This window comes from Haliotis rufescens, unplaced genomic scaffold (genome assembly GCF_023055435.1).
Source record: "Haliotis rufescens isolate VD_foot unplaced genomic scaffold, xgHalRufe1.0.p SCAF_39, whole genome shotgun sequence".
In the NCBI taxonomy this organism is placed as follows: domain Eukaryota; kingdom Metazoa; phylum Mollusca; class Gastropoda; order Lepetellida; family Haliotidae; genus Haliotis; species Haliotis rufescens.
Window position 1 is genome coordinate 3,914,310 of NW_025964101.1, and position 25,590 is coordinate 3,939,899.

At 40.4% G+C, this 25,590-nt stretch overlaps 1 protein-coding gene across 2 annotated transcripts in view; it reads left to right on the plus strand.

Annotated features, from left to right (window-relative positions):
* LOC124149181 (phosphatidylinositide phosphatase SAC2-like) overlaps positions 1–22,555 on the plus strand; it is a 401,391-nt gene extending 378,836 nt beyond the window's left edge. For both annotated transcript variants that reach the window (XM_048381486.1, XM_048381487.1), the window contains 11 exons: positions 717–909; positions 1,744–1,821; positions 2,703–2,823; positions 5,893–6,021; positions 6,525–6,595; positions 7,031–7,273; positions 8,515–8,586; positions 9,756–9,829; positions 11,916–12,071; positions 13,710–13,800; positions 14,138–22,555. In XM_048381486.1, the coding sequence (XP_048237443.1) occupies positions 717–909; positions 1,744–1,821; positions 2,703–2,823; positions 5,893–6,021; positions 6,525–6,595; positions 7,031–7,273; positions 8,515–8,586; positions 9,756–9,829; positions 11,916–12,071; positions 13,710–13,800; positions 14,138–15,398 (2,489 nt within the window). In that variant the 3' untranslated portion in view covers positions 15,399–22,555. The remainder of the gene's footprint in view (positions 1–716; positions 910–1,743; positions 1,822–2,702; positions 2,824–5,892; positions 6,022–6,524; positions 6,596–7,030; positions 7,274–8,514; positions 8,587–9,755; positions 9,830–11,915; positions 12,072–13,709; positions 13,801–14,137) is intronic.
* Positions 22,556–25,590: the final 3,035 nt, after the last annotated feature.

Genomic DNA, 25,590 nt, shown 5'->3' on the forward strand with positions numbered 1-25,590 from the left:
AGTCAAATTTTGAAAGGTCCTCCACATGTCTACCGTAACACTTTTTGAAAGCAGGGTTTCAATTGCTGAGTAAATGTTGAAGCTGAGGAAGCTGAGGTATCTGAGTTATCTGATGAAGCTGCTGTTATATTTAGCTCACCTGATTGAAGTCAAGTGAGCTATAATGGGGCATGTTGTCAGGTTTTCCGTCAGTCATTAAGTGTCAAGGTGTCCTCTAGAGGCCTATTTGGAGCTTTAACTTTGTGGGAACGATCCCAGCCAGGGTGTCGGCCAAGGTGTCCATATCTCAAATGTCATTTTTGCCCATAACTCAGACAGTTCTGAATGTAGCATTCTTAAACAGGTGGAGCAAGTAGGTTGTATCTGGTATAATATGTAATATGTGTTTGGGGCATATTTTGATTTTTGTGTCATTTTACACTAGAGTTATTCCATTTTGTACATCTATTCTCCTGTGAAACGACAAGCCCCACTGAACTGAAACTATATATGAATGACCCAAGGTGGCTCTAACAAAATGCTCAAAAAATTTTAATCCGACTTTAAATATGATTTCATAATTCAGGTGAGCTACAGCGCCTTGGGGCTCCCTGTTTTCTTCCTCCCAACAACAGACATTAGCAGAAAACATGTATAACATACAAATAAAACAATAGCTGCCTTGTGTATTGCTGTGGGTGATGTAGTTGGTCCTGATGGTGTTGTGGTTGTTCCAGGAGAGGAGGAGACACATGGCGCCTTCGTCACCCACTTCGAGGAGCAGCTCAATGTGTACAGCAGAGTGGTCATCCTCTCACTGGCCGAACTCTCCGGGAAGGAGACCGTCATCGGTGACAAGTACCTGAGTCACATTCTCGGATATAACTCCCCTGAACTCACGTATGTCACCTTTGACTTCCACGAATACTGGTGAGTACTAGCTCCTGTAAGTATTGATACTCTCACAATCTTCAGACTTAACTGCCGTGAATACTGGCGAGTACTCACTCACCAGGAGTCTGTAAGTATTGACACTCTCACAAATATCACACTTCACTTCCATGAATACTGGGGAGTTCTGGAGTCTGTTAGTGTAGGATAAGTCATGTCAGAGGGTTTTAAGAGATTTTAAACACGAATCCAAGGGATAGCATCGAGGGGCGTGATCAATGGTAAGTGTTTTATCTAACTTTTAATCCAAGTGAGTGAGTGAGTGAGTGAGTATGGTTTTACGCCGCTTTTAGCAATATTCCAGCAATATCACGGCGGGGGACACCAGAAATGGGCTTCACATATTGTACCCAGGTCGGGAATCGAACCCGGGTCTTCGGCGTGACGAGCGAATGCTTTGACCTCTAGGCTAACCGATCGCCCCACTTTTAATCGGAAAAAAGAAACTTAAAACAACATTAATCAACATTTTTATGTTTCAAACATATTTTCCATGAACCTTAGGAAACGGGCGTAAAATATAGGTAGCTGACATATGAGTACTTGAAAAAGACCTTCTAAAGAGCATTGTGATATGTCAGCTCCTCTGTACCCTAGTGGTACGCACACTCGGCTACAGATACGAAGGTTGCATGCTCAATCTGAGGGAATATAAAGAAGCATTTGTCATTTTATTTTACATTTCATTACATTGTGTTCAAATGCACAATATATGTTGCAATATAAATGGAAGTTGTATTAATAAAATCCTGGTATATATAACAGGAATATTGCTAAGTGCAGCTTTAAACAACAAACATTCTTCTGTTTCAGTCGTGGAATGAGGTTTGAGAACGTCTCCATCTTGACTGACGGCATTCGTGACATCATCAAGGATCAGAGATACTGCTGGTAGGTGGGGCAGGTAGATCTAGCTCAGTTCTGATTGGTTGAAAACCAGGATGCAATGGAATTTGAAACCCAGAAACTTTGTCCTTGTTGTCCAGACTGGGAAGGGAGACTAGACAATGTGAAAGGAAACCACATGTAATATACATGTATAGAGAATCTCACCAGAGTGTCTTTTGATATCAAATATATCAACACGAGTTGATAAAAGTGGGAAAAACTCCGAGTCTTGCCGAGGATTTTTTCCACTTTTATCAACAAGTGTGGATATATTTGACTTCAAAAGACATAAGGATGAGATTTTATTTATCATCCAACATCATTCTTCCAACTTTTTCAGTTTGTAGACAGAAATAAGCAGTGTCTTAAGTGTAAAAAGTAATGCTAACAGCTTCAGTAGCAGAGCCATTAGTGATGTCATTTGATTGTGATGTCATGGTAACCAAAGCATTGTGATGCAATTTCATTGAAGCGATATCTACAGTGTAGATATCGCTTGATCTCACCCAGGCGATATCTCCTGTGGGAGCCAGTTTTGGATGATAAATTGGCTTAAACAGAGCTTGGGTTGTATACTCCCGTCATCCTCTGCCACAAACTGGATGGGGCATAATGGTTTTTGGCTCCTTTCATCTGTCCGTCTTCCATCTGATTCAATGGGGACAAGGGTTTTCAGAAACCGCCATTGATACAAGGATGGCAGTATGCATATGTCATATGGGATAATTATGTTGATGGAGTTTGAAATCTAGAATCAAAAATTCATATTCGACACAAGCCCCTCCATCCCTCTGAAATACCTCTCACTCACTCACTCACTCACTGTCTCACTCACTCACTCACTCACTCACTCACTCACTCACTCACCATTGTGTTTTTTCCAGGGTGGACAACAAGGGTCTTATCTGTGAGCAGCGAGGGGTCTTCCGCATCAACTGTGTTGACTGTCTGGACAGGACAAACGTTGTGCAGACAGCCATTGCAAGAATCGTTATGGAAACACAGGTATACATTAATCTTCAAAAACATTTCCTAAATGTCATGGTGAACCCCCAAAAATGAAAACTAGAACCAATTGTTCCTACAAAGTGACCTATAGAAAGTGATAGCCTAAAGTACTCACGGAAATGAAAAAAAACTGTATTTTCGATCTCAGATTTTAAATAAATGCAGTTAATATACAAAATATATAAATATTCAAACAACTCAATTAGTACTAATTTGGCCTTGGCACAAATACAGCGTATCAAAGGTTTTTATGTCTTTTTACACGTAAAAGTGTGTAAAAATATGAACAAAACAGACTATAGTGAAATTGAGCATAACCAGGTGTTAGTAGATCAAGGTGAATGTCCATGACCTATGACACCTTGACGACAGGTGAAAACAGGTGCTTGAAACCCACGTGCATGTGGTTTGTCAGTGGTTAGTGATTTGTGAGTGGCATTGTGGGATAGTGAATCATCGTCAAAATATCAGAATGTAAAAGTAACATATTCCCTTCTCAAACAACAACTTACATGTCATTATTATTATGTACATAAACATAGCTGTTATTTTTGTTGTTGTTTTGATAACTTTTTTCCAGGCTAATTTGCATAATGCCTATAGCCTGTTTCTGCCGTGTCAATTTGGACTTAGTTTTATTTTTGAATGTTGAAAGTGCCTACAAATTACCTCCTGTAAAGTACATTTTGTATTGAGGACTGAGATAAAACTAGCACTTCCAGACTAGTACTTTTCCAGTTGTTTTGTTATTTCATATTTACATCTACGTAATGCTTTGTGTCGATTATTAAATCCAGCAAAACAGGGTTTTTTCATTTACATGAGTACTTTAGAAGATAGCTTCCATTTAGTTTAGAATTGATCAAGTCTTCAGTTGGTATTTAGGAGATGAACATACTGTTAGTGTTTCTCCGCAGGATACAAAAACAGCAGGAAGACAGAATTTCAAAAAGGGCGCCCAACAACAGATTTCCATGTGTAATGTCACGTTATTTATGTATATGATCATTAAAGGCCAAAAGAGCACAGTTATTTCTCTTGACTTTAACAAATACTTAAAACAGAAAATCACCAAGTGTTGATAAATTTATTGTAATCTTTGTACATGTATTAAGAATTCTTTTGACAATCTCTCTGAAACAGTTCACTCTCATATTCTTCTGTTCTTCCTGGACAAAAATGTAGACACGACACAACCAAGAGCCTGTTGCAAGTCTTCACACTATGTCTGTTTCTGTGGTCTGAAATGAAATGAAATGAACTTCGCTCTTGAGAACACTTGTTCGACTTCCTATGTAGACAGAATGACAATTGCATAGACAATCAGCATGGATACAAGTTACCTGTTGTGGCTTGAGGCTTGTCAGTGTTTTCAGCATGGCTGATGGTGATTTGGTGTCGACATCTTCAGAGTAGAGTTCCTTCTTGAAATCATTACAATTTGTGGCATACATCTTCCTTCTCTTTTGCTTGAAAGACATCTCTACTATTTCCTGTGCTGCAGGGGTTTGGGGATCAGTTGCTGAATAAATCCTGCTTTCAATGAAACTGATTCTGATTCATCCAGGTTTGGCCTGAAAGTACTATATATTCGTTTTGTTTGTTTGTTGTTTAACGCTGCACTCAGCAATATTCCAGCTATATGACGGCGGTCTGTAAATAATCGAGTCTGGACCAGAAAATACAGTGATGGACATCATGAGCATCGATCCACGCAATGGGAATATGATGACATGCATCAACCAAGTCAGCGAGCCTTACCACCCGATCCCGTTAGTCGCCTCTTACGAGAAATTGTTATACAAATCACAGTTATTCATGCACTATTTTTATAGCAAAGCAAACATTAATCTTAACACGAATACGTCAGTTTGGGGTAGTGAATTTAATTTATATAAAAATGATATAATTGTAATGTAGCTATAATGTTCTACTAACGTATTTGTAGACCTATTTATGAAGTTTTGTAATTAAGCTGCATGAGAAAAACGAAAACATAAATAAATTTTGGTAATTACGATAAATGGTATTTGCCGGATATGTTTACGTATATTTAGGTAGATTTAGAACAAGCACGTGTACACATGGGGAAGCTCAAGTGGTAACAACTCATAATCCTAACTTAATCACTCCATTATGATTTTACCCTGATAGCCTCGTAATGTTTTTCAATCAGATAGACTCTACTTGACATCGCAGAATAAATCAATAAACTTGTAAATGTGAAAAAAATAATGTTTACATTGCTAATTTGTGATCTCTCATTATGTATTAATGGAACATTTTTGAAATATGACCAATTTATGTGTATATATAATGTTTGAAGTGAAAACAATGAAACAAAATGGTGGACATTTCCCCTCGTGTAACTTATATGAAAGTGTTTGTTAGAAAACCTGACTCATAAGACTGTTCATGAATACAAACTAATGCAATACATTTTATATCGTTATGAAAACCAAAACATAGTCATCTGTTGTTGCTGTGTGCAATAAAACGTGATTATATACCAAATAAACAGAACATCGTGGCTTACCTCGCAAAGAAATGTAGAAGTTGTCGACGCTTCCTGGCTTCAGTCCTCGCCACTTCTTGCCTTTCCGCATGGCCCTTTCCTTGGTTGGCATTGTGAAATAACACGCAAATAATGGCGATAGGAACTCTATTATTTTTCTTAAAATCCAGACAAAATGGCAAGTGTCAGAAAAAGCAGGGCAGGCTGAAAAATCAGGGTGCAACATTTGACCTGAATGCTTTAGCTTAGGGTTTGTAGCTCTTGGGACTATAAATTGGGTTCAACACATGTTGGAATTTGAAACATCGAGGTTAGCATGGTGATAAGTATCATAAAAATTTGCAGGGACCGGACTTTGAGTTTGACACAACCAGGGCTTCACCACAACCGGAGATTTGACACATCTGAGTTTGTGACAACAGGGTCTGACTGTATATTCAAGACAGTTAACAAAATGGTGTCAACTATGATACCCTTGCTATTGTCTGTAGATCAATTGTCTTGTTTCCCATGGTCGAGGAAGAGAAATAAATTTTTATTTCTGTTTCCAGTTTCGAAAACTTGGTCTCCTTCCCCCAGAGGAGATTCTGCCAACAAGTTGCCGCCTCACCTACCAACAGTTGTGGGCAAACAATGGGGATGTAATTAGTCGTCAGTACGCCGGTACCGCTGCACTCAAGGTGAGGCTCGCACTGGGGCAGCCATATTGGATGATAGATTTAGTTATCACATCAGCAAGAAAACACTTGTGCGGAATTGAAGAAGCAGGACACAGACAATGAATGTCTAGATGATTGTTTATGGATGTGTTTCTAGCCACTGTTGTTGGTTATGACCGATGTTAATGATGTCCTGAATGTATAAATTGATCTATGGCCCAAGTGGTTATCAGCCAGTTTTACAGTTGGGACATTTTCTGAAACATCGAAGAAGGTTGAATGGTTGAACTCACTGATTATGACCAGCTGACAGATTTCAAATGTGGCTTGTTGAAGTTAAAACTTTGTATGAATAGACCCAGCTGTCATGGCTATGATGTCTCCAAAATATTCTCACAGAATTCAAATACAATTTTATACAGAGCAGCCATTATTTCTTCCTTAGATTCAGGTGAGCTTCATGGCCTTGTAATTCTTTTTTATCACCACATGAACTTAATTAATTTTTGTGTTTTTGTGTCTAGGGCGACTTCACCCGGACTGGGGAAAGGAAGTTTTCAGGGTTGATGAAAGATGGCATGAATTCAGCTAACAGGTAGGTGGAGAACGTTTGGTGGGGATGAGTCTTGAGAAAATATATCCTGGATATTTAAGAATAGACGTCAATGATTTTGGCATTTATGGAGGTATAAACATAAGAGCCAGTGTGCACACTGCCTAAATCTGATCTAGCTGATTGCATAAAGTGTCTGAAACTATTGGGAAAACTCTATAGAATAGACCAAAGCCCCGTGTAGCAACAAGTCAATATGAAAATTGTTTATAGGGAGCAGCACAGCGATAAGGTTACCGCAGGAAGATTCCACTCCTCTCCACAATCATTGGCTTAAAATTACGAATTTTCTATATGTAGAGAAAACAGTTGTTATCAGTTTCTGAGTAGATTAACACAACAGCCTGAAGCACTTGAAGTACTTGTCCCTATTGACTGCTATGGCAGTGTGTTCATCTTGTCTATGATGCATGCCAGGTACTACTTGAGGTTCAAGGATGCACATCGCCAGGCAGCCATTGATCTGACCCTGGGGCAGCCGGTGTCGGAGGAGGTCCTGAATCTCAACACCAAGAGTGATGCGGAGGAGGAGGAGGACACGCAGGAGCTGCTGGAGAAGGAGGAGAACGTCAAGATGCTGATCGAGGACACTAAGAAGATGCTCATCATTGAGCCAGAGCAGTGTCTCGGGGGATGGAGTCTCATCAACGCTGATCCCGTGTAAGTTGTGTAAACTGATCCTGTGTAAGTTGTGTAGACTGATCCTGTGTAAGTTGTGTACACTGATCCTGTGTAAGTTGTATACACTGATCCTGTGTAAGTTGTGTAGACTGATCCTGTGTAAGTTGCGTAGACTGATCCTGTGTAAGTTATGTAGACTGATCCCATGTAAGTTGTGTAGACTGATCCTGTGTAAGTTGTATACACTCATCCTGTGTAGGTTATGTAGACTGATCCCATGTAAGTTGTGTAGACTGATCCTGTGTAAGTTGTATACACTCATCCTGTGTAACTTATGTAGACTGATCCCATGTAAGTTGTGTAGACTGATCCTGTGTAAGTTGTGTAGACTGATCCTGTGTAAGTTGTATACACTGATCCTGTGTAAGTTGTGTAGACTGATCCTGTGTAAGTTGTGTACACTGATCCTGTGTAAGTTATGTAGACTGATCCCATGTAAGTTGTGTAGACTGATCCCGTTTAAGTTGTGTAGACTGATCCTGTGTAAGTTATGTAGGCTGATCCTGTGTAAGTTGTGTAGGCTGATCCTGTGTAAGTTGTGTAGACTGATCCTGTGTAAGTTGTGTAGACTGATCCTGTGTAAGGTGTGTAGCCTGACCCTGTGTAAGTTGTGTACACTGATCCTGTGTTAGTTGTGTAGACTGACCCTGTGTTAGTTGTGTAGACTGATCCTGCGTAAGTTGTGAACACTGATCCATTGTAAGTTGTATAGACTGATCCTGTGTAAGTTGTGTAGACTGATCCTGTGTAAGTTGTGTAGACTGATCCTGTATAAGTTGTGTACACTGATCCTGTGAAAGTTGTCTAGACTGACCCTGTGTAAGGTGTGTAGACTGATCCTGTGTAAGTTGTATAGACTGATCCTGTATAAGTTGTGTACACTGATCCTGTGAAAGTTGTCTAGACTGACCCTGTGTTAGTTGTGTAGACTGATCCTGCGTAAGTTGTGAACACTGATCCATTGTAAGTTGTATAGACTGATCCTGTGTAAGTTGTGTAGACTGATCCTGTGTAAGTTGTGTAGACTGATCCTGTATAAGTTGTGTAGACTGATCCTGTATAAGTAGTGTACACTGATCCTGTGTAAGTTGTGTAGACTGATCCTGTGTAAGTTATGTAGACTGACCCTCTGTAAGTTGTGTATAACTGCTGGACATCTCAGATGCATTGTGTCTTCACGTGTGTGTGTGTTCGTGTAATGATGCCTGCCCATGTTGCAGTGAAGGAGACCCCGACAAACAGGAGATGGACATCATCTTGCTGCTGACACAGAGGGCTGTCTACATCGGATGGTGAGTTGCACTTTCTACAGCTGCTGCAGGTCATGATTCTTAAGCATCTGTTTAAGTATAAATTACCTTGCGGAATACAATGTGACTGTGTGGTTCTGTTACAGGTATGATGACTGCTTATCTTACAGGTGTGATAGTTGTGTTACAGGTGTGTTGGAAGGTTACAGTTGTGATGGTTGTGTTGCAGGTGTGATGACTGCTTATCTTACAGGTGTGTTGGTTGTGTTACAGGTGTGTTGGAAGGTTACAATTGTGATTGTTGTATTACAGGTGTGATAGTTGTGTTGCAGGTGTGATGGTTGAGTTAAAGGTGTGATGGTTGTGTTACAGGTGTGATGGTTGTGTTACAGGTGTGATGGTTGTGTTACAGGTGTGATGGTTGTGTTACAGGTGTGATGGTTGCTTTACAGGTGTGATGGTTGCATTACAGATGTGATGGTTGCGTTACAGGTGTGATGGTTGTGTTGCAGGTGTGACGGATGTGTTACAGGTGTGGTGGTTGTGTTACAGGTGTGATGGTTGTGTTACAGGTGTGATGGTTGTGTTGCAGGTGTGACGGATGTGTTGCAGGTGTGATGGTTGTGTTGCAGGTGTGATGGTTGTGTTGCAGGTGTGATGGATGTGTTACAGGTGTGGTGGTTGTGTTACAGGTGTGATGGTTGTGTTACAGGTGTGATGGTTGTGTTGCAGGTGTGACGGATGTGTTGCAGGTGTGATGGTTGTGTTGCAGGTGTGATGGTTGTGTTGCAGGTGTGATGGTTGTGTTACAGGTGTGATGGTTGTGTTACAGGTGTGTTGGAAGGTTACAGTTGTGATGGTTGTGTTGCAGGTGTGATGGTTGTGTTGCAGGTGTGATGGTTGTGTTACAGGTGTGATGGTTGTGTTACAGGTGTGATGGTTGTGTTGCAGGTGTGACGGATGTGTTACAGGTGTGATGGTTGCGTTACAGGTGTGGTGGTTGTGTTACAGGTGTGATGGTTGCGTTACAGGTGTGATGGTTGTGTTACAGGTGTGATGGTTGTGTTACAGGTGTGATAGTTGTGTTACAGGTGTGATGGTTGTGTTACAGGTGTGATAGTTGTGTTACAGTTTTGATGGTTGTATTGCAGGTGTGACGGATGTGTTACAGGTGTTGTGGTTGTGTTACAGGTGTGATGATTATGTTACAGGTATGATGACGAGGAGGAACAGGTCACACAGTACCAGAGGATCTTCCTGGAGGACCTCGAGAAGATAGAAATAGGTCAGTGATTGATCATGCTCATTGGCTAGTTCATGCCAATGGTTCCATCATGCTGATTGGCTAGATCAAACCAATTATTCCACCGTACTGATTGGCTAGATCATGCCAATTATTCCATCATGCTGATTGGCTAGATCATGCCAATTATTCCATCATGCTGATTGGCTAGATCACACTAATGGTTCCATCGTGCTGATTGAATTGATCACGCTAATGGTTCAATCATGCTGATTGGATAGTTCACGCCAATGGTTCCATCATGCTGATTGGCTAGATCATGCTAATGGTTCCATCATGCTGATTGGATAGTTCACGCCAATGGTTCCATCATGCTGATTGGCTAGATCACCCTAATGGTTCCATCGTGCTGATCGGCGAGATCACGCTAATGGTTCCATCATGCTGATTGGCTAGATCATGCTAATGGTTCCATCATGCTGATTGGATAGTTCACGCCAATGGTTCCATCATGCTGATTGGCTAGATCATGCTAATGGTTCCATCGTGCTGATCGGCTAGACCACACAAACGATTCCATCATGCTGATTGGCTAATCCAAGCCAATTATTCCATCATGCTGATTGGCTGGTTCACGCCAATGATTCCATCATGCTGATTGGCTAATACAAGCCAATTATTCCATCATGCTGATTGGCTAGTTCACGCCAATGGTTCCATCATGCTGATTGGCTAATACAAGCCAATTATTCCATCATGCTGAGTGGCTAGTTCACGCCAATGGTTCCATCATGCTGATTGGGTAATACAAGCCAATTATTCCATCATGCTGATTGGATAGTTCACGCCAATGGTTCCATCATGCTGATTGGGTAATACAAGCCAATTATTCCATCATGCTGATTGGCTGGTTCATGCCAATGGTTCCATCATGCTGATTGGCTAGTTCGCGGTAATGGTTCCATCATGCTGATTGGATAGTTCACGCCAATGGTTCCATCATGCTGATTGGCTAATTCAAGCCAATTATTCCATCATGCTGATTGGCTAGTTCACGCCAATGGTTCCATCATGCTGATTGGGTAATACAAGCCAATTATTCCATCATGCTGATTGGCTGGTTCATGCCAATGGTTCCATCATGCTGATTGGCTAGTTCGCGGTAATGGTTCCATCATGCTGATTGGATAGTTCACGCCAATGGTTCCATCATGCTGATTGGCTATTCCATGCCAATCGTTTCATCATACTGAGAGGCTAGTTCACACCATTCCTTCTATCATACTGATTGGCTAGTTGACGCCAACCGCTACATCATGCCGATTGCACGTTTTTCTACATTTCTTAGAAGAAGAAAAAAATTGATAGAATTAATAAAGCAACTGTAATGGATAATCTGTCCCTTGTGAAATAAAGCTCTCGACAAAGTTATATTACGTCATTCAAATAATCAGTAATTCGTTGTAGTAGGTTATTATCTCCTTTTTCTTGTATGAGGTAAACATTCGTTGCAATTATGTTTATGCTTTTGCAAGAATATGATATTATATCATATACACCAAATATGCACTTTTAGTTTATCACACATATTTCATAAAAGCACATATGTTGCACATTGTGAACAAATTATTTTATTTCACACTTCTTGCACATGACCAGTCTTTATTATCAGCACTATCAAAACTGATAACCTGTGAAGATCAGGGTTATAATAGGTCTTCAGCAACTCGCACTTGTCGTAAAAGGCAACTAACGGGATCAGGTGGTCAGGCTTACTGACTTGGATGATTCATGTCATCATATCCCAATTGTGTATATTAATGGTCATGATGTCAATCACTGGCTTGTGTGGTCCAGCCTTGATTCTTTACATAGCACCGTCATAAAGCTGAAATATTGCTGTGGCCTGAAACAGGAAAAAACAAAATCAAAGCTGATTGTTAGATGCATCGTAAGAATGTGCTCACCACAATAAGATCATCTGTTATTCAGTGACTGCTTTCTGAATGGATCACTTTCTTGGTCACATCTGTCAACCCTTGCAGATAAATGACTAAGAATCTGTGTTATTGCTCCTTCACGCAGCATCTCATCTCTCTCCTCTGCACACTGTGTTTCCTGTTGATAGGCCAAGAGCCGTCTGTGTTTAAATCTCGCTTCGTGTGCATGCGCATCCACTATCGGCACTTCGCTGAGGAGGGCTTCTTCCACACATTCCGAGCCCCAAGCACCCGCCTGTTCAACAACGTGGTGGTTCCCGTGAAAGACAAGGAAGAGGCTAGAGGTAGGTCTGCAGTGGAGTCAGTGTGTTGGGGTTGGAGCTTGGGGAAGTAGGACACAAGTTGGAGTTTGCAATGTGGAGAATGAGGTGGAACAAAGGGATGGAGGTTGTGACATTTGACTTGGAGTAGGAGATAGAAGGCAGAGCTAGGGAATGGGAAGTGGAACTAGGAGAATGGAGGTGGGGCTTGGGATCAGGAGGTGGAGCTATGGGTCAGGAGGTGGAGCTAGTGGTCAGGAGGTGGAGCATGGGATCAGGAGGTGAAGCTAGGGATCAGGAGGTGGAGCTAGCCAGCAGACAGTGGAGCTAGGGATCAGGAGGTGAAGCTAGGGGTCAGGAGGTGGAGCTAGTGGTCAGGAGGTGGAGCATGGGATCAGGAGGTGAAGCTAGGGATCAGGAGGTGGAGCTACCCGGCAGACAGTGGGGCCAGGGATCAGGAGGTGGGGCTAGGGATCAGGAGGTGGAGCTAGTGGACAGGAGGTGGAGCTAGGGATCAGGAGGTGAAGCTAGGGGACAGAAAGTGGAGCTAGTGGTCAAGAGATGGAGCTAGGGATCAGGAGGTGGAGCTAGCGGGCAGGCAGTGGAGCTAGGGATCAAGAGGTGGAGCTAGGGGACAGAAGGTGGAGCTAGTGGTCACCAGGTGGAGCTAGGGGACAGGAGATGGAGCTAGTGGACAGGAGGTGGAGCTAGTGGACAGGAGGTGGAGCTAGTGGACAGGAGGTGGAGCTAGTGGACAGGAGGTGGAGCTACTGGTCAGTAGGTGGAGCTAGGGATCAGGAGGTGGAGCTAGTGGACAGGAGGTGGAGCTAGGGATCAGGTGATGAAGCTAGTGGACAGGAGGTGTAGCTAGTGGACAGGAGGTGGAGCTAGTGGTCAGTAGGTGGAGCTAGGGATCAGGAGGTGGAGCTAGTGGACAGGAGGTGGAGCTAGGGATCAGGAGGTGAAGCTAGGGGACAGGAGGTGGAGCCAGGGATCAGGAGGTGAAGCTAGGGGACAGAAGGTGGAGCTAGTGGTCAGTAGGTGGAGCTAGGGATCAGGAGGTGGAGCTAGTGGGCAGGCAGTGGAGCTAGGGATCAGGAGGTGAAGCTAGGGGACAGAAGGTGGAGCTTGGGAACAGAAGGTGGAGCTAGATGGAGCTAGGGATCAGGAAGAGGAGCTAGCGGGCAGGAGATGGAGCTAGTCGACAAGAGGTGGAGCTAGGGGTCAGAAGGTTGAGCTAACACCTCATGGCTGGGATAAGAGAACAAAATTGCATCAACAACTAATTAGCAAATGTTTCTGAACAGTTTGAGTTTTGCAAGCAGTTGATCATGCATTAATATCAATTGCTACCAATAATTTTACTTTTGATGAAGATTGTTTGCATGTTTACTGCACAGTTCTCAGTCTCTGATCTTCTACTGCCACAGTTGCCATGGTTCTCTAGCTGGACAAGAAGGTGCAGTGTAACCTCTGCATCAATTGTTACCATGCTGTTACCCAGATTAAACGTTGTTGTATGTGTAGATAAGAGGATGTTGTAGTGACATCTTGCAGAGCCTCTGAAGATAACCACTGCATCTATTGTTACCCTGTTGATACCCTGATGTATCCAGCTCGTGGTGTGCCTAGATGAGAGCATGTTCTGGTGACTACTTGCAGAGTCTCTGAAGGCAGTATGTCAGGCATTCGTAGCAGCCCAGGAGATCCTGTCACTGGAGCTGGAGGTATCTGACAAGCCGAAGCTGGAGAGGTGAGCCAAACATTCTCTTCTCGTAGACCTTTACCAGATGAGGATAACTTGAAAGTGGTCTGTATTTTACTGCAAAGGATTTGCTGATATATGCAGTAATTAATCTGGATGTATACCAATTAAATTTTAAAATCATTGTCTGGCATTCTGACATTTTTCTTTGGTACTGATCATCATCTTTAAGCATCTTCTCCTCTAGAACCAGGAGCGAAAGGTCCCCTTAGTGGTTAAAGCTTTGGCTCTTCACGACGAAGGTCTGTTCCCCAGATGGGTAAAATGTGTGACGTTCATTTCCAGCATAACTTGCTACATTATATCCTGTTGTTCCTTCCTGCAGAAAGAAGACGTGTGCTCACCCCGAGATTCAGGACATCCACAAACAGCAGCAGGAGAACTCACTGGCTGGAATCCGCCTCCCACGCGACATCTCCTCTGATGTCATGACCACCAGCCCCAACACAGATGAAGCACATCCCGCCAGGGAGGATGGAGAAGAGGTTTGGACACCCATGAACTCAGACACTCACACAACCCAGGAGAAAATCTCCCCGGGACAGAGGATCAAGAACATGAACTTCCTCCCTGCTGCTCTCAGGGGACCTTTCTCGAAACCGTCCTCGTCTAAAAACTCAAATCCAATAAAGATTTCCCTACCTAAGATGACTTTCCAAAGTCTGAATCCAGTCAAGATGGTCAAAAATGGTCCTGCAGGAAAGGTTGCAATAAAGTTCTCTAAAATGTTGGATTTCATGGATAAGGATCATACTGACGGAGAGGTGACGATTATTGACGGTGACACTAAACCACAGCCGATACCTAGAGTGACTGATACTGGAACACGGTCAGGTTCCTTGGAGGCAGAGAATGATGTTGTTTTGGGTAGCTGTGGGATCCTAGCCACCAGCCCTAGCAATATACTGATTACATCTTCCAGCTCAGGTGACAAGCAGCATAGACAGGCTTCCAGTACTAGGCCCGTGTCTAACATAGAGACCTCAGGTTCTTCTCAGCATACTACAGAGGAGGCAATCTCTGAAGCATCTCAGCCCCAGGAGTCTGCTGCAGGGCAAGTGGGTGCTGTGGAGGTTGAAGTGTTTGATATGGACCTCCAACACACCACAGACCCTAACCAAGAGGACAATTTATCTCTGCCAACAGACATACACACCAATGGACTACCTCAGACGTCACAGGTGCCTACGGATCACAACGACATCGCTGAAGAACTTCACGAGGATCACTTTACCAAAATACCTCCTGATTTGGACAATGACCTTGACCAAGATGAACTGAAAACTGTCCTGGACCGGCCGAATCAGCTCTTCCACTCTAACATGAAGGTCTCCCTAAGTGATTCATCCCTCAGTCTCCTTGACGACAAGAAGTCGGCTACTGGTGGCGATACGAGCCCATTTGCGAAGCTGAAACAGAAGGTGACGAGCCTCACTCTGCCTGGATCTGGAGGAGGAGGGCGGAGTCCGCCTCAGCCACCCCGAGGGATGGTACGGAAGTCACAGCGTGTGCTTGAGAATTTCGAGGACCTTGTGAAGCAAAAACTAGGCAATGCTGAATGTCAAACAAGGATTATTTTCATATGAGGTTTAGGGTGTAGTGTAGGTGTCTTGTGTGTACTTAGAACAGTAGGTTGTGAAACTCGGCATTAGCAGTAGATCTTAGTGCCACACTTGACTGTCTGTTTACCAGACAATACTCGCATAACATAGTTGTCTCCCTTTGCATCAGTTACATGGCAACTATTTTTTAATGATGAGCTTACTATTTTTCTGTACCTTTTCAAACAACATTTCTTACTTAGATAACTTTCATTGTATGCCTGAATTAGAAATGTAGAGCCTATGGTTCAAATGCTTGTCTGAAATCTCTCATTTTCAGTAGGTATAGTTTTGGTATTCAGTACCACTGGTTTTATTAGCATCAAATCATAATCATTTTAAAATTGGACCCTTCTCCAGTGTTTAGGGTAGGACATTGTTGTTGCCTTGATCTGTCAGTTAGACTCTAGGCACTTGTGTGTCTACCATGTCTACTGCATGGCATGGGGAGGATGTTCAGATAGGAGTACCCCTTTAAGGGTGCAAGATCAGAGTCTTGTTAGGTTTATAGTGATGCTGAAATCATATGATCAGATCAGAAGTTTAATGACAACCATAAGTGTAACAACAGCAGTTACTGTCTAAGAATAGATCCATAAGAATATTGCCAGAATAGTTTGGAGGAACTGGTTTCATTGTATTGCAGGGTAAAGACAACAATGAGCCAGTAATAGAATTAGAAATAACAACTGGACAACTTTTTCTCAAAACTAGTAGCGGTGGGGAGCAGTGCGATTGGTCTTAGGACTGTTTCATATTTTTCTGACACAATGATTTTATGTAGCATTTTTCCATAGCCCCCCATATGCATGTCAGTGGCAGAAACTAACATTTTTGGTCTGCTAGTCCTGTTCATGATAACATATAGCGGAACCCTTAAAAATGACAAATGTCTGCTAGTCCTTATGATACCTTCATGCCCTACCAGTCCCTAAATAATGTTCAATTGTATTAATCATAGAACTATACGTGTCATTATATCATGACCCTCCATAATCTTACCGGCTCCCCCTCCCCTATAGTAAAGTACCAGTCCCTAAATAATGTTCAATTGTATTAATTATAGAACTTTACGTGTCATTATATCATGACCCTCCATAATCTCGACGGCTCCCCCTCCCCTATAGTAAAGTACCAGTCCCTCAATAATGTTCAATTGTATTAATTATAGAACTATACGTGTCATTATATCATGACCCTCCATAATCTTACCGGCTCCCCCTCCCCTATAGTAAAGTACCAGTCCCTAAATAATGTTCAATTGTATTAATTATAGAACTTTACGTGTCATTATATCATGACCCTCCATAATCTCGACGGCTCCCCCTCCCCTATAGTAAAGTACCAGTCCCTCAATAATGTTCAATTGTATTAATTATAGAACTGTACGTGTCATTATATCATGACCCTCCATAATCTCGACGGCTCCCCCTCCCCTATAGTAAAGTACCAGTCCCTTAAGTAGGAAAAGATAATTCCAAGGACTGTGTTCTTGCACCTTTTGAGAAATGCATATTTTATCTATTTTGCGAGTTAACACATAATACCTCGATGACAGATGCTCCCAAGATGGTTGGTTTAAGGGGAGACTACTGTGATATGCACCATAGGTTGCTGTAGATTTGATGTAAATATTGGATTGTATGCATGTAGATTTGCCGTAATACAATGTATTATTTTGTTATGTGTAAATAATATATGTATAAACATGACCTGTTGTCCGACTTTGATCAGAACCTTCTGGCACTGTAGCCTCTCATCATGTAAACCCATGTACTAGGTTCATAGAATCTCACAGCTATTATGGGGGGACAACACCAGCTACAGCAGAACGCAAGAAGGGCAAGTCTCAGGAATACAGACAAGAATTCCTACAAGGAACTATCATTGAGTTATTAACTTCCGACGTGAGAATTTTGTTTTTTTCATCAGAAGAAATGACTTTATTAAATGTAGGATCTACGTTTAACTGTGTTGTCTGTATATGTAGTGTCTGTCTGTATATTATGATTGTAATCATAGCTCTGATCCGATGTTGTCGACTATAATCATGGTTGGAGATGTGTTTAGAGTGAGAACTGTTTTTGAGCATGTAATGAGGTAATGCAAGACCTTGCCATAATCATATCAGTGTGATCCAAGTCAGGAGAATCTAGTCGCTTCCTGTAGCAAGTCCAACAAACATTAACAGCACATTAGGTGTTTCCGTTTATTTGCTGGTTTACAAAACCGACCAGCATTAAGAAAACAGAAATTTAACCAAAAATATAATTACTTATGACAAATTTTATTTCAGTCACCTGAGCTGGAATGTGTATGTAAACTATACAATTTATTAAGAATTCACTTCAATATATTTTGTGTTTATGGTGTATGAATGCGAAAACTGTGTATACTGTGTAAAATCTGCATAGCAGTATCCTTTTTGGACTGGTTATTTATTCATTCACACCCAAAATAGCGTAGACAACAATATGACATCAGTTACATCATTCAGAGCAATAATGCTGCATAAGCCCCGCCCATTCTAGAATCAGCCAATCAGGAAACAGTTGTCCATTAGTGGGCTTAGCATACTTTCTTGTGGAAATCTAAACGCAAAAAAATGTTCTTTGTTAACCAATCAAATGTCATGGAATCACGTGCGATTTATTTATTATGGTTTAGAGATAAGAACATTACCATTTACAAACTGACGGCTCCTGAAACTACTTTTGATTGACACTGCAATCGCCACATTATTTGATGCTTGTCTGTACAAAGATGATGCATTCTGTTGAAACGGGTGTCAGCCAACACAAAACTCAATGGCCTGCAAAGTTAAAACTTATTTGTTTTTCATCCATTAATAGTTCATTTTGAAGTTGAAATTTGGTGTTTGTTTTTTTCGAGCACCTACTTTCAATTTTACTTCAGACATTTTGTAAAACAGCTAATAATAAATAATGGCCTTAACTGATAAAGTTTTCAGTGACAGCATGATCACTTAATTTATCCATGCCTACAGTTGATCATAATTGAGAATATTGTTGACATAATCGTGAATATTGTTGACATAATTTTGGTTTTAATCACTTATGTTATACTTGTGCAGCTGTGATGAGATTTGTTGACAACTAATATATTGACATCCTAGCCTTTGTAACCATGGTGACAGAGTAACACCTCCGATATACTTCATGAATATGTCACAACTACATTATATCGCTTAGTGTACACTGTCTCTCCCAACCACGCACTACATACAACATGAACTGTTTGGCCTCTGATCAGCCGAGTTCAACAACATGTGTTAGTCCAAAGTTCATATTCCAGGTGATCTGACCTTTTGAATGATATGTCATTCAACCTCTAACAGCCACGACTTAAACAACATGAATCAATAATCAATAATGTGAATAAAATTTTAAGAAGATAAATCTACAGATTACTATTAGGAATGTTTGCAATATGAAGACCAGATACCGGTACTATTCCATTCCACACAAGTTAGTCAATAGTTAATATATTGACTGGTGTTGACATAAGGGCTCTGACAGATCCTTGAGTATAAGTCAGGCTCAGATGCCTCGATTCCTACATCAAGAAAGGGAGATAACTTTATCAGGGGAGGTAACTCAACCAGGGGAGATAACTCATATTTTGGTCTTACACAGACATTGCTGATATGGAAGAGAAACTGTACTGTGTCTGGACACATTTTGACTTAAATGATGCTTAGGGAAAAAAAGTCAACCTGTTGAGAGTGTGATGTTGTTATTGAAGGTATTCGAGCCTGGTTGGGTTTTGAAACGCGAGTACAAGTATTTATTCTTCCTGTCAGAGCCCCAGGACACTGTGTTTTAGTTCTCAGTTTCACTTTCATTTGTTGCATTTTAGGCCTAACTGTGATATTGTCTTATGTTTACCTATGTTTGTGCCAGTCTTGACCCGCTTGTGTCAACAGTAGAGAGACTGAATACTGTGTGCACATCCGTTGTCATTTGTTTGCTAATTAGGAGAGCGGTTCTTTTGTGAAGCAAGTCTGTCACATGACATGTTCATTATCATGACCATATTTGCTATGTAGAAAAAAGTATCAAAGTTAGCCACTTTGTGAAGACACGACGTGAGTGTGAGTAAGCATCCTACTGGTTATAGAGCCAGGCTGTCACTGTCCACACTTCGTATCTTCTAAGGCTGTCTGTATTATTTGTGTTTCTCAACACAAAGATAAGAAAAACTTTTATATGTGCACCTTTCACCTACCGGGATATGTATCTTCTTGCTCTGCAAAACAAACAAAGGTCCTGTTTCATAAGTACTTACTGTATTTTTTGTCAAAAGGATATTTTAAGAAGGGAAGTAATTCTGTCTATAGTTGCTTTCATTCCATCTTGTAAGTTTTTAAGATTTCCCATCTTTGAACTGTCAACAATATGGCAACTGTTGCACTTTAAGTGTAGCACAGTATTGTTGTTATGAGCACATGCTAAAATATTCAATATTCATAACCAGGTTTGATCCCTTGAGGTCAACATTCAATTCGTGACATTTAAATTTTTTAAACAAAAATTCATATAAGGCAGCATGAAAAACACAAGTATTCTTCTTCACTTTTGATAGGGATATTTTTATCTTTCCATGATACAAAAACTGATTCATAATGTCAAGTGTATATTTAAATAGAATGACATAGCTGATTATCCCTATCAAAAGTTGAGTAGTATAATATGGACAGCCTTGTAGAGTAGCTGTACAGTCTAGGACAGATATAGCTTCACATTATATAGGACAGGGCATTTTGTTTTACAGGCAGTTATGTATTTGTTGATAATGTGCAAATAGAACAATGCAATATACAGGTCACATCCTACATGTTCGCAGAGTTGTTTAAAAAAGTTGAAATGGAACATGGAAGTGGATTAACTCAAGTCTATATTTCTTGGAGGAAAAACGATATGATACCAGGAGACCAGTGAACTCAAATGCCTTACAAATATTAGGACAACGTAACTTTATTCTGTCAAAATCATTTTCAGTATTATGGTCTAATATCGACCGTCCTTTTGTTTTGAACTAAAAGCCTTACATTATTTATAAGTTGGTTTTGCAAATATGTTGGCCAAAAAGTCAATGTAGATGTTAAATTTTGTTTTAAAATTTCAACTTCCAGATAAGTACTGCTTCTAATCATTGGAAATAAATTTGTAGGTCACACCATCACGACAGTACGATTGTGAAATGGTACAGAAAGATAATTGGTTGGTTTTTTTCCATTGGAATAAAGATTTTTATGCATTTTTTTTTCATGTTTTCAATGCTGTTTCAATTTTAAAAAGAAATGTACACAAATTTCACAAATCACCAATCTGATAGCTGCTGGGGCTGGTTGTATTTTAACTCTCAAGGAATGCAGAATGAGTTGTAGTTTTGAAACAGACGTGGCCTTTTCAAGTCATTTAGCTTGCTATAACCCTTAGATATAGATAGTCTATTTACACCTGCCTATGTTGCTTTCAGTGCTTGCAATATGTGTATTTTGCTCAACCATTTGGCTTGCATTTATTTGTTTATGCTAAGATTTATTTGTATTTTGCCAAAATTTATTTTTGAATTTTGAGTGGAGAGTACTATGTTTTGCTGATCAGGTTGAATACTTCTGTAGATGGTTCTCAGGCAAGGAATGGTTGAACTGTATCTTCTTCAGTGATGCCGAGCCTAGTTTGAGGCAATTAATAATATCTGGTATAACTGGCGTGTAAAATTAGTAATTTAAGAAAACTTAGTCATCCTTATATTTAATATTTTGGGGGATGTTTTTATGAAAACTTGAAATTTCTGAAAATCTGTAAACCTTCCCAGCACACACTAATACATGTGGTTATTAATCCGTTGTATATGTGACAATGAAAGGTCAATATCTGGTTCTATTTACAGGTGATATTTTTTGGACAAAATTCATACGTTTCACTAAATCGTATTGGCGAAATCTGGTTCAAAATATCGTAATGATTCTGCCAAAATAAAAATGTTTGGCATCTCTGCATAATTTGTTTGATGTGAAAAGTTCACAACCAGAAATCAGAATTTTTAAATATGATTTTTTAGGTTATAGAGATGCTGCCATGAGAGAATGTTTACCATACATACTACCCTATATGACTGTAGATAAGCTGATCTCAGGTAAGCCAAGGTGTTAACTTGACCCTTGAAATATGTATGAGCATGATATGCTCCGTACATAAGCCGGACCAGGAAGTGAAAGACAACGACACACTGCCAAGTTGGATGGCAAGACTACTGGTACTTGCAAATATTCATGTATATACAATGAAAAATATTTAATAAAAAAGTCATTATAATTTCTAATAAAGATTTAACAATCTGGTCCTCAAAATTCGGCTTATCTACGGTCATTTACGGTACTCCAGAGAAGTTAAGAACCATGTGATTCTTTCCTAGTATAATATGTAATATGTACTTGTGTAGGGTAATATGAAGGAATGTGCCAAGACATTAACCATAGTGATATGCAAGATTCAGGTGGTCCCTAAGTTCTTTGGTGTGGTATAACAGCCGTTACCTTATAGAATTGTTACTGTAGTCTGATATGTGCTGTAATTGTTTCACAAACTAAGACTTCTGTGTACCAATTAAATGATAACCTATGATTGATCCATGTGGAAACTGTGGGTGCATGCTTGATATTGTCCATCGTTTAGTTGGAGAATTATCTTTTTAAAGCATCCTTTCAATGAATATCATGTTTAATTAGGCCTTTTTTAACGACTTTGTCAGAAACAAGGCAAAGTTATAAACTGGCAAGAATATATGAGTGAGCTCTTAAAAATATGGTCTCTACAGTGAAGTTAAACCTGAAATATTTAAAGATGTCTCGAGAAAATGACAAGTTTAAATGTTACTTTTATATTGATTTACTTAGAAGAATTTTCTTGTTAAAACTAAAGGCAGTTCTTCAAAGCTTAATTGTTTTCCCTTCTGCAAAATGTTAGGTCGGCAATCTCATTGATGACATTCATTGATCAATTTGTTTGTTTGTTTGTTGTTTAGTGCTGCACTCAGCAATATCCCAGCCATGTGATGGCGGTCTGTAAATGATTGTGTCTGGGCCAGACAATCCAGTGATTGACATTATGAACATCGATCTATGAAAATTGGGAAACGATGACATGCATCAACCAAGTCAGCGAGCCTGACCACCCGATCCCGTTAGTCATCTCTTACGACAAGCATCAGTTGCTGAAGACCTAGTTGCTGCCCGGATCTTCACGGGTCTGTGGCTGGGATAAAGGGGACTGCAGCGACTGCAGCATTAAAAAACATTCACTCACTCACTCACTCACTCGAGTGATCCATCCACAATATGTTTCCTCCTACATGAATAATGTTCTTGATTGTGGACGTCATTGTTTAGAGTGCAGCAGTTTGTACATGACAGTCCATCATGTTTGTCCACCATTCTCACCTATGCACAATAGTACTTACCGGGGTGTCCGACAATGTCAGCAGTCTGTTGTCTAGGAGAGATGTCGAGCTACAACCATTATATGCAAATGTTCATCCACCTAAAGAGCAGTTCAAAAATTGTAGGATAAAAAACTGAATTCCCTAAGTTTTGAGACTTTACCCCTATCCCCTATTAACTTAAGTTGTTCAAATTTTGACATCAAAGAGATGTCCAGTGAACCCTTATTCGTATTTGATTCATAAAGTCGTACATCAAAGTTTTTGTGTAGGTTAAAACTGCTTTTCACTCATCTCAATTTTAGGAATATGATGACAATTCCATTTTGTTTTCAAGTTAAAAGTATGAGGATTTGAACGGTTATTTATTTATGTGAACTGTTAATCCCCTGGGCCTCCTTCCACATTGCGATCTTAGTGCTAAGTTTGTCCTAGCTTAAAGTAGTCGTAGTGCTACAGCTGATCAATTTTTGGAACGGGCCCAGAAAATATATTTTGTGAGAGGAAAACTTGCAGACCTGATATCCCCCTCCTCCTCCCCAAACTAAGGGAATTTAGAAATTTATCTGACATTCAACTTTTGAACCCTCCCATATTTGCGGCAGCTGGCCCATTATAACCATAGACATCGTGTAGCAGGACGTGCCAGCATATAGAATGTTGTATCCCTGTACTCGGCATGTATACGTACTGGCTCTTGTGTCAGGTCGCTCAACAAGCTCTGCGATTTTAGTTACCAGGCAACGGCCAAAGTTGTGGTACAAATCTGTACGAGGAAGTTATACTTGTGTATACTCTTGCAGCGTCCTTTACTACAAATGTAAACGAACATGGACACATGTCTACATCTTGACAGTTTGCTTTTGGTGATGTAAATACACCAAACAGCTCTGATGTTAATTTTGTTGAGAGGAACTATACTTCACAGTCTGCTATTTGTTTGTATTGGATACTAAGGACCAATGAATGCTATGTTTAGTGTTGTCCAATCACAGCCAACATAACAGTGGCCACAGTGGTTTTGGTTAGGACAATGATCTGATGCCCATGTTTTGGTCTTGGTCTACAATTGTGTAGACATTGTTCCTGTGTAAGGTAATCTTGAAATGCTAGATTGATGTCAAAATAAAGTTTACATAGTGGTGTTTGAATGGCATGAATCCAGTTTGTTGGGACTGACAATACTGGCCCAAGTGTAGCCTCCTATAAGTCATAATTTAGTTCTGTTGAAAAGACCACTGTTACAGATCCATGAGCAGACTTTGTGGTAGATCTAGACTCAGGGATGAAATTTATGCAGGAAAACTTGTAACATGTGGATCATGTAGATAGTCGTCTACCCAAAAGCCATAATGTATGCCACAACCAGTGTGTACTAATGTTATGTTAGTGTTATAGTCACATAGGTCAGAACAATGGTGTTTAATGTTATTTTGGTCATTTGTGATCAGTTTTCGGAAAAAAAAAGAACTAATCAGAGACTCGACAGCTGCAGGGATTAGTTCTGCTTGATTGGTCAGAATAATAACCTATGCAGCCGAATCCTGCATACTTCGACTGCAATTCCATCTCAATTTAGCCATTCAAAGGGAAGTAACTGAACAAGTGTATTGTATTTTTGCCTTGGTCGTTAAAACAATTTATTTCTTGTTTCTTCTATTATTAATTCTGCTTAAACTCGAGATATGAGAAAAGAGGATATCCTTAATTGTTAATTGCATCTGTAATGTTTTTCAGAAGTGTGAAAGGTGGCCATTGACAATAACTCAACATGGCTACATCTTGTAAAAGTTGACCTTGATCTTCCGAGTTAAAAACTCATAAAAAATGCATTGAGCTCTAAAATAAATTACATGTATATCAAATCAATGGAAAAAGGGTATATATTCAGACAAATTCCTGTCTGGCAGAAAGTTGCAGTCTAGGGGTGGACACTAGTTTGATGACAGACCGGTACAGATGTAATTGACTTAAAGATGTTGTAGATGAATGATGTGAGATGTTACATTTGTAAATAGTAGAAGTAGATTGCCGAGTACTAGTTAATGATTGCTGTGATTTGAAACCTGATGTGAGGTGATAGGTTTGGTATCTGCACATTCCAGTAACCACAGTGGAACCTTGTTAGTGTGGACGATACCTTTCCCAGTTAAAACGTCCGGATCAACAACTTGCCATGTTACTTTGTAATGTGTCAGTCCAGACTAACAAGGTTTCTCTGTACACAGTTTGACTTCTAAACTTGAAGTAGTTTGTATCAGACTCCAGATTGAACCTTTGAATCTCCCAGTACATCAGAATCTGGAATTAAACGTGGAATATCCTAGAGCTGTAATTTATCCACTTAATGCAGAAATTGAAGGTGTACGCTGGAGTGGGAATCATTGAACAGTAGATATGCAATCTCTTGGTCAGGCTACACCAGTTCCACTTCTTGTTGTGCAGACCTCCTTGGCGATTATGCCGAAATGGGGGTAAAATTAAGAAAATAACTCAACATTTTATCAGGGTCTATTTCAGATTATTTTCCTTAAGAAAACGTTACAAATATAAATATGCATTTAAACATGTACACCCCCCCCCCCCCCCCCCCCTAAAAAAAGAAATAGGTGTGGCCTACTTTGTGTTTAAGTCTAACATCAACTGCAGTGCACTTTGGGACTGACCATTTAATAGTTAGGGGAGGGTGGGGTAAATGTGGTAAAACCTC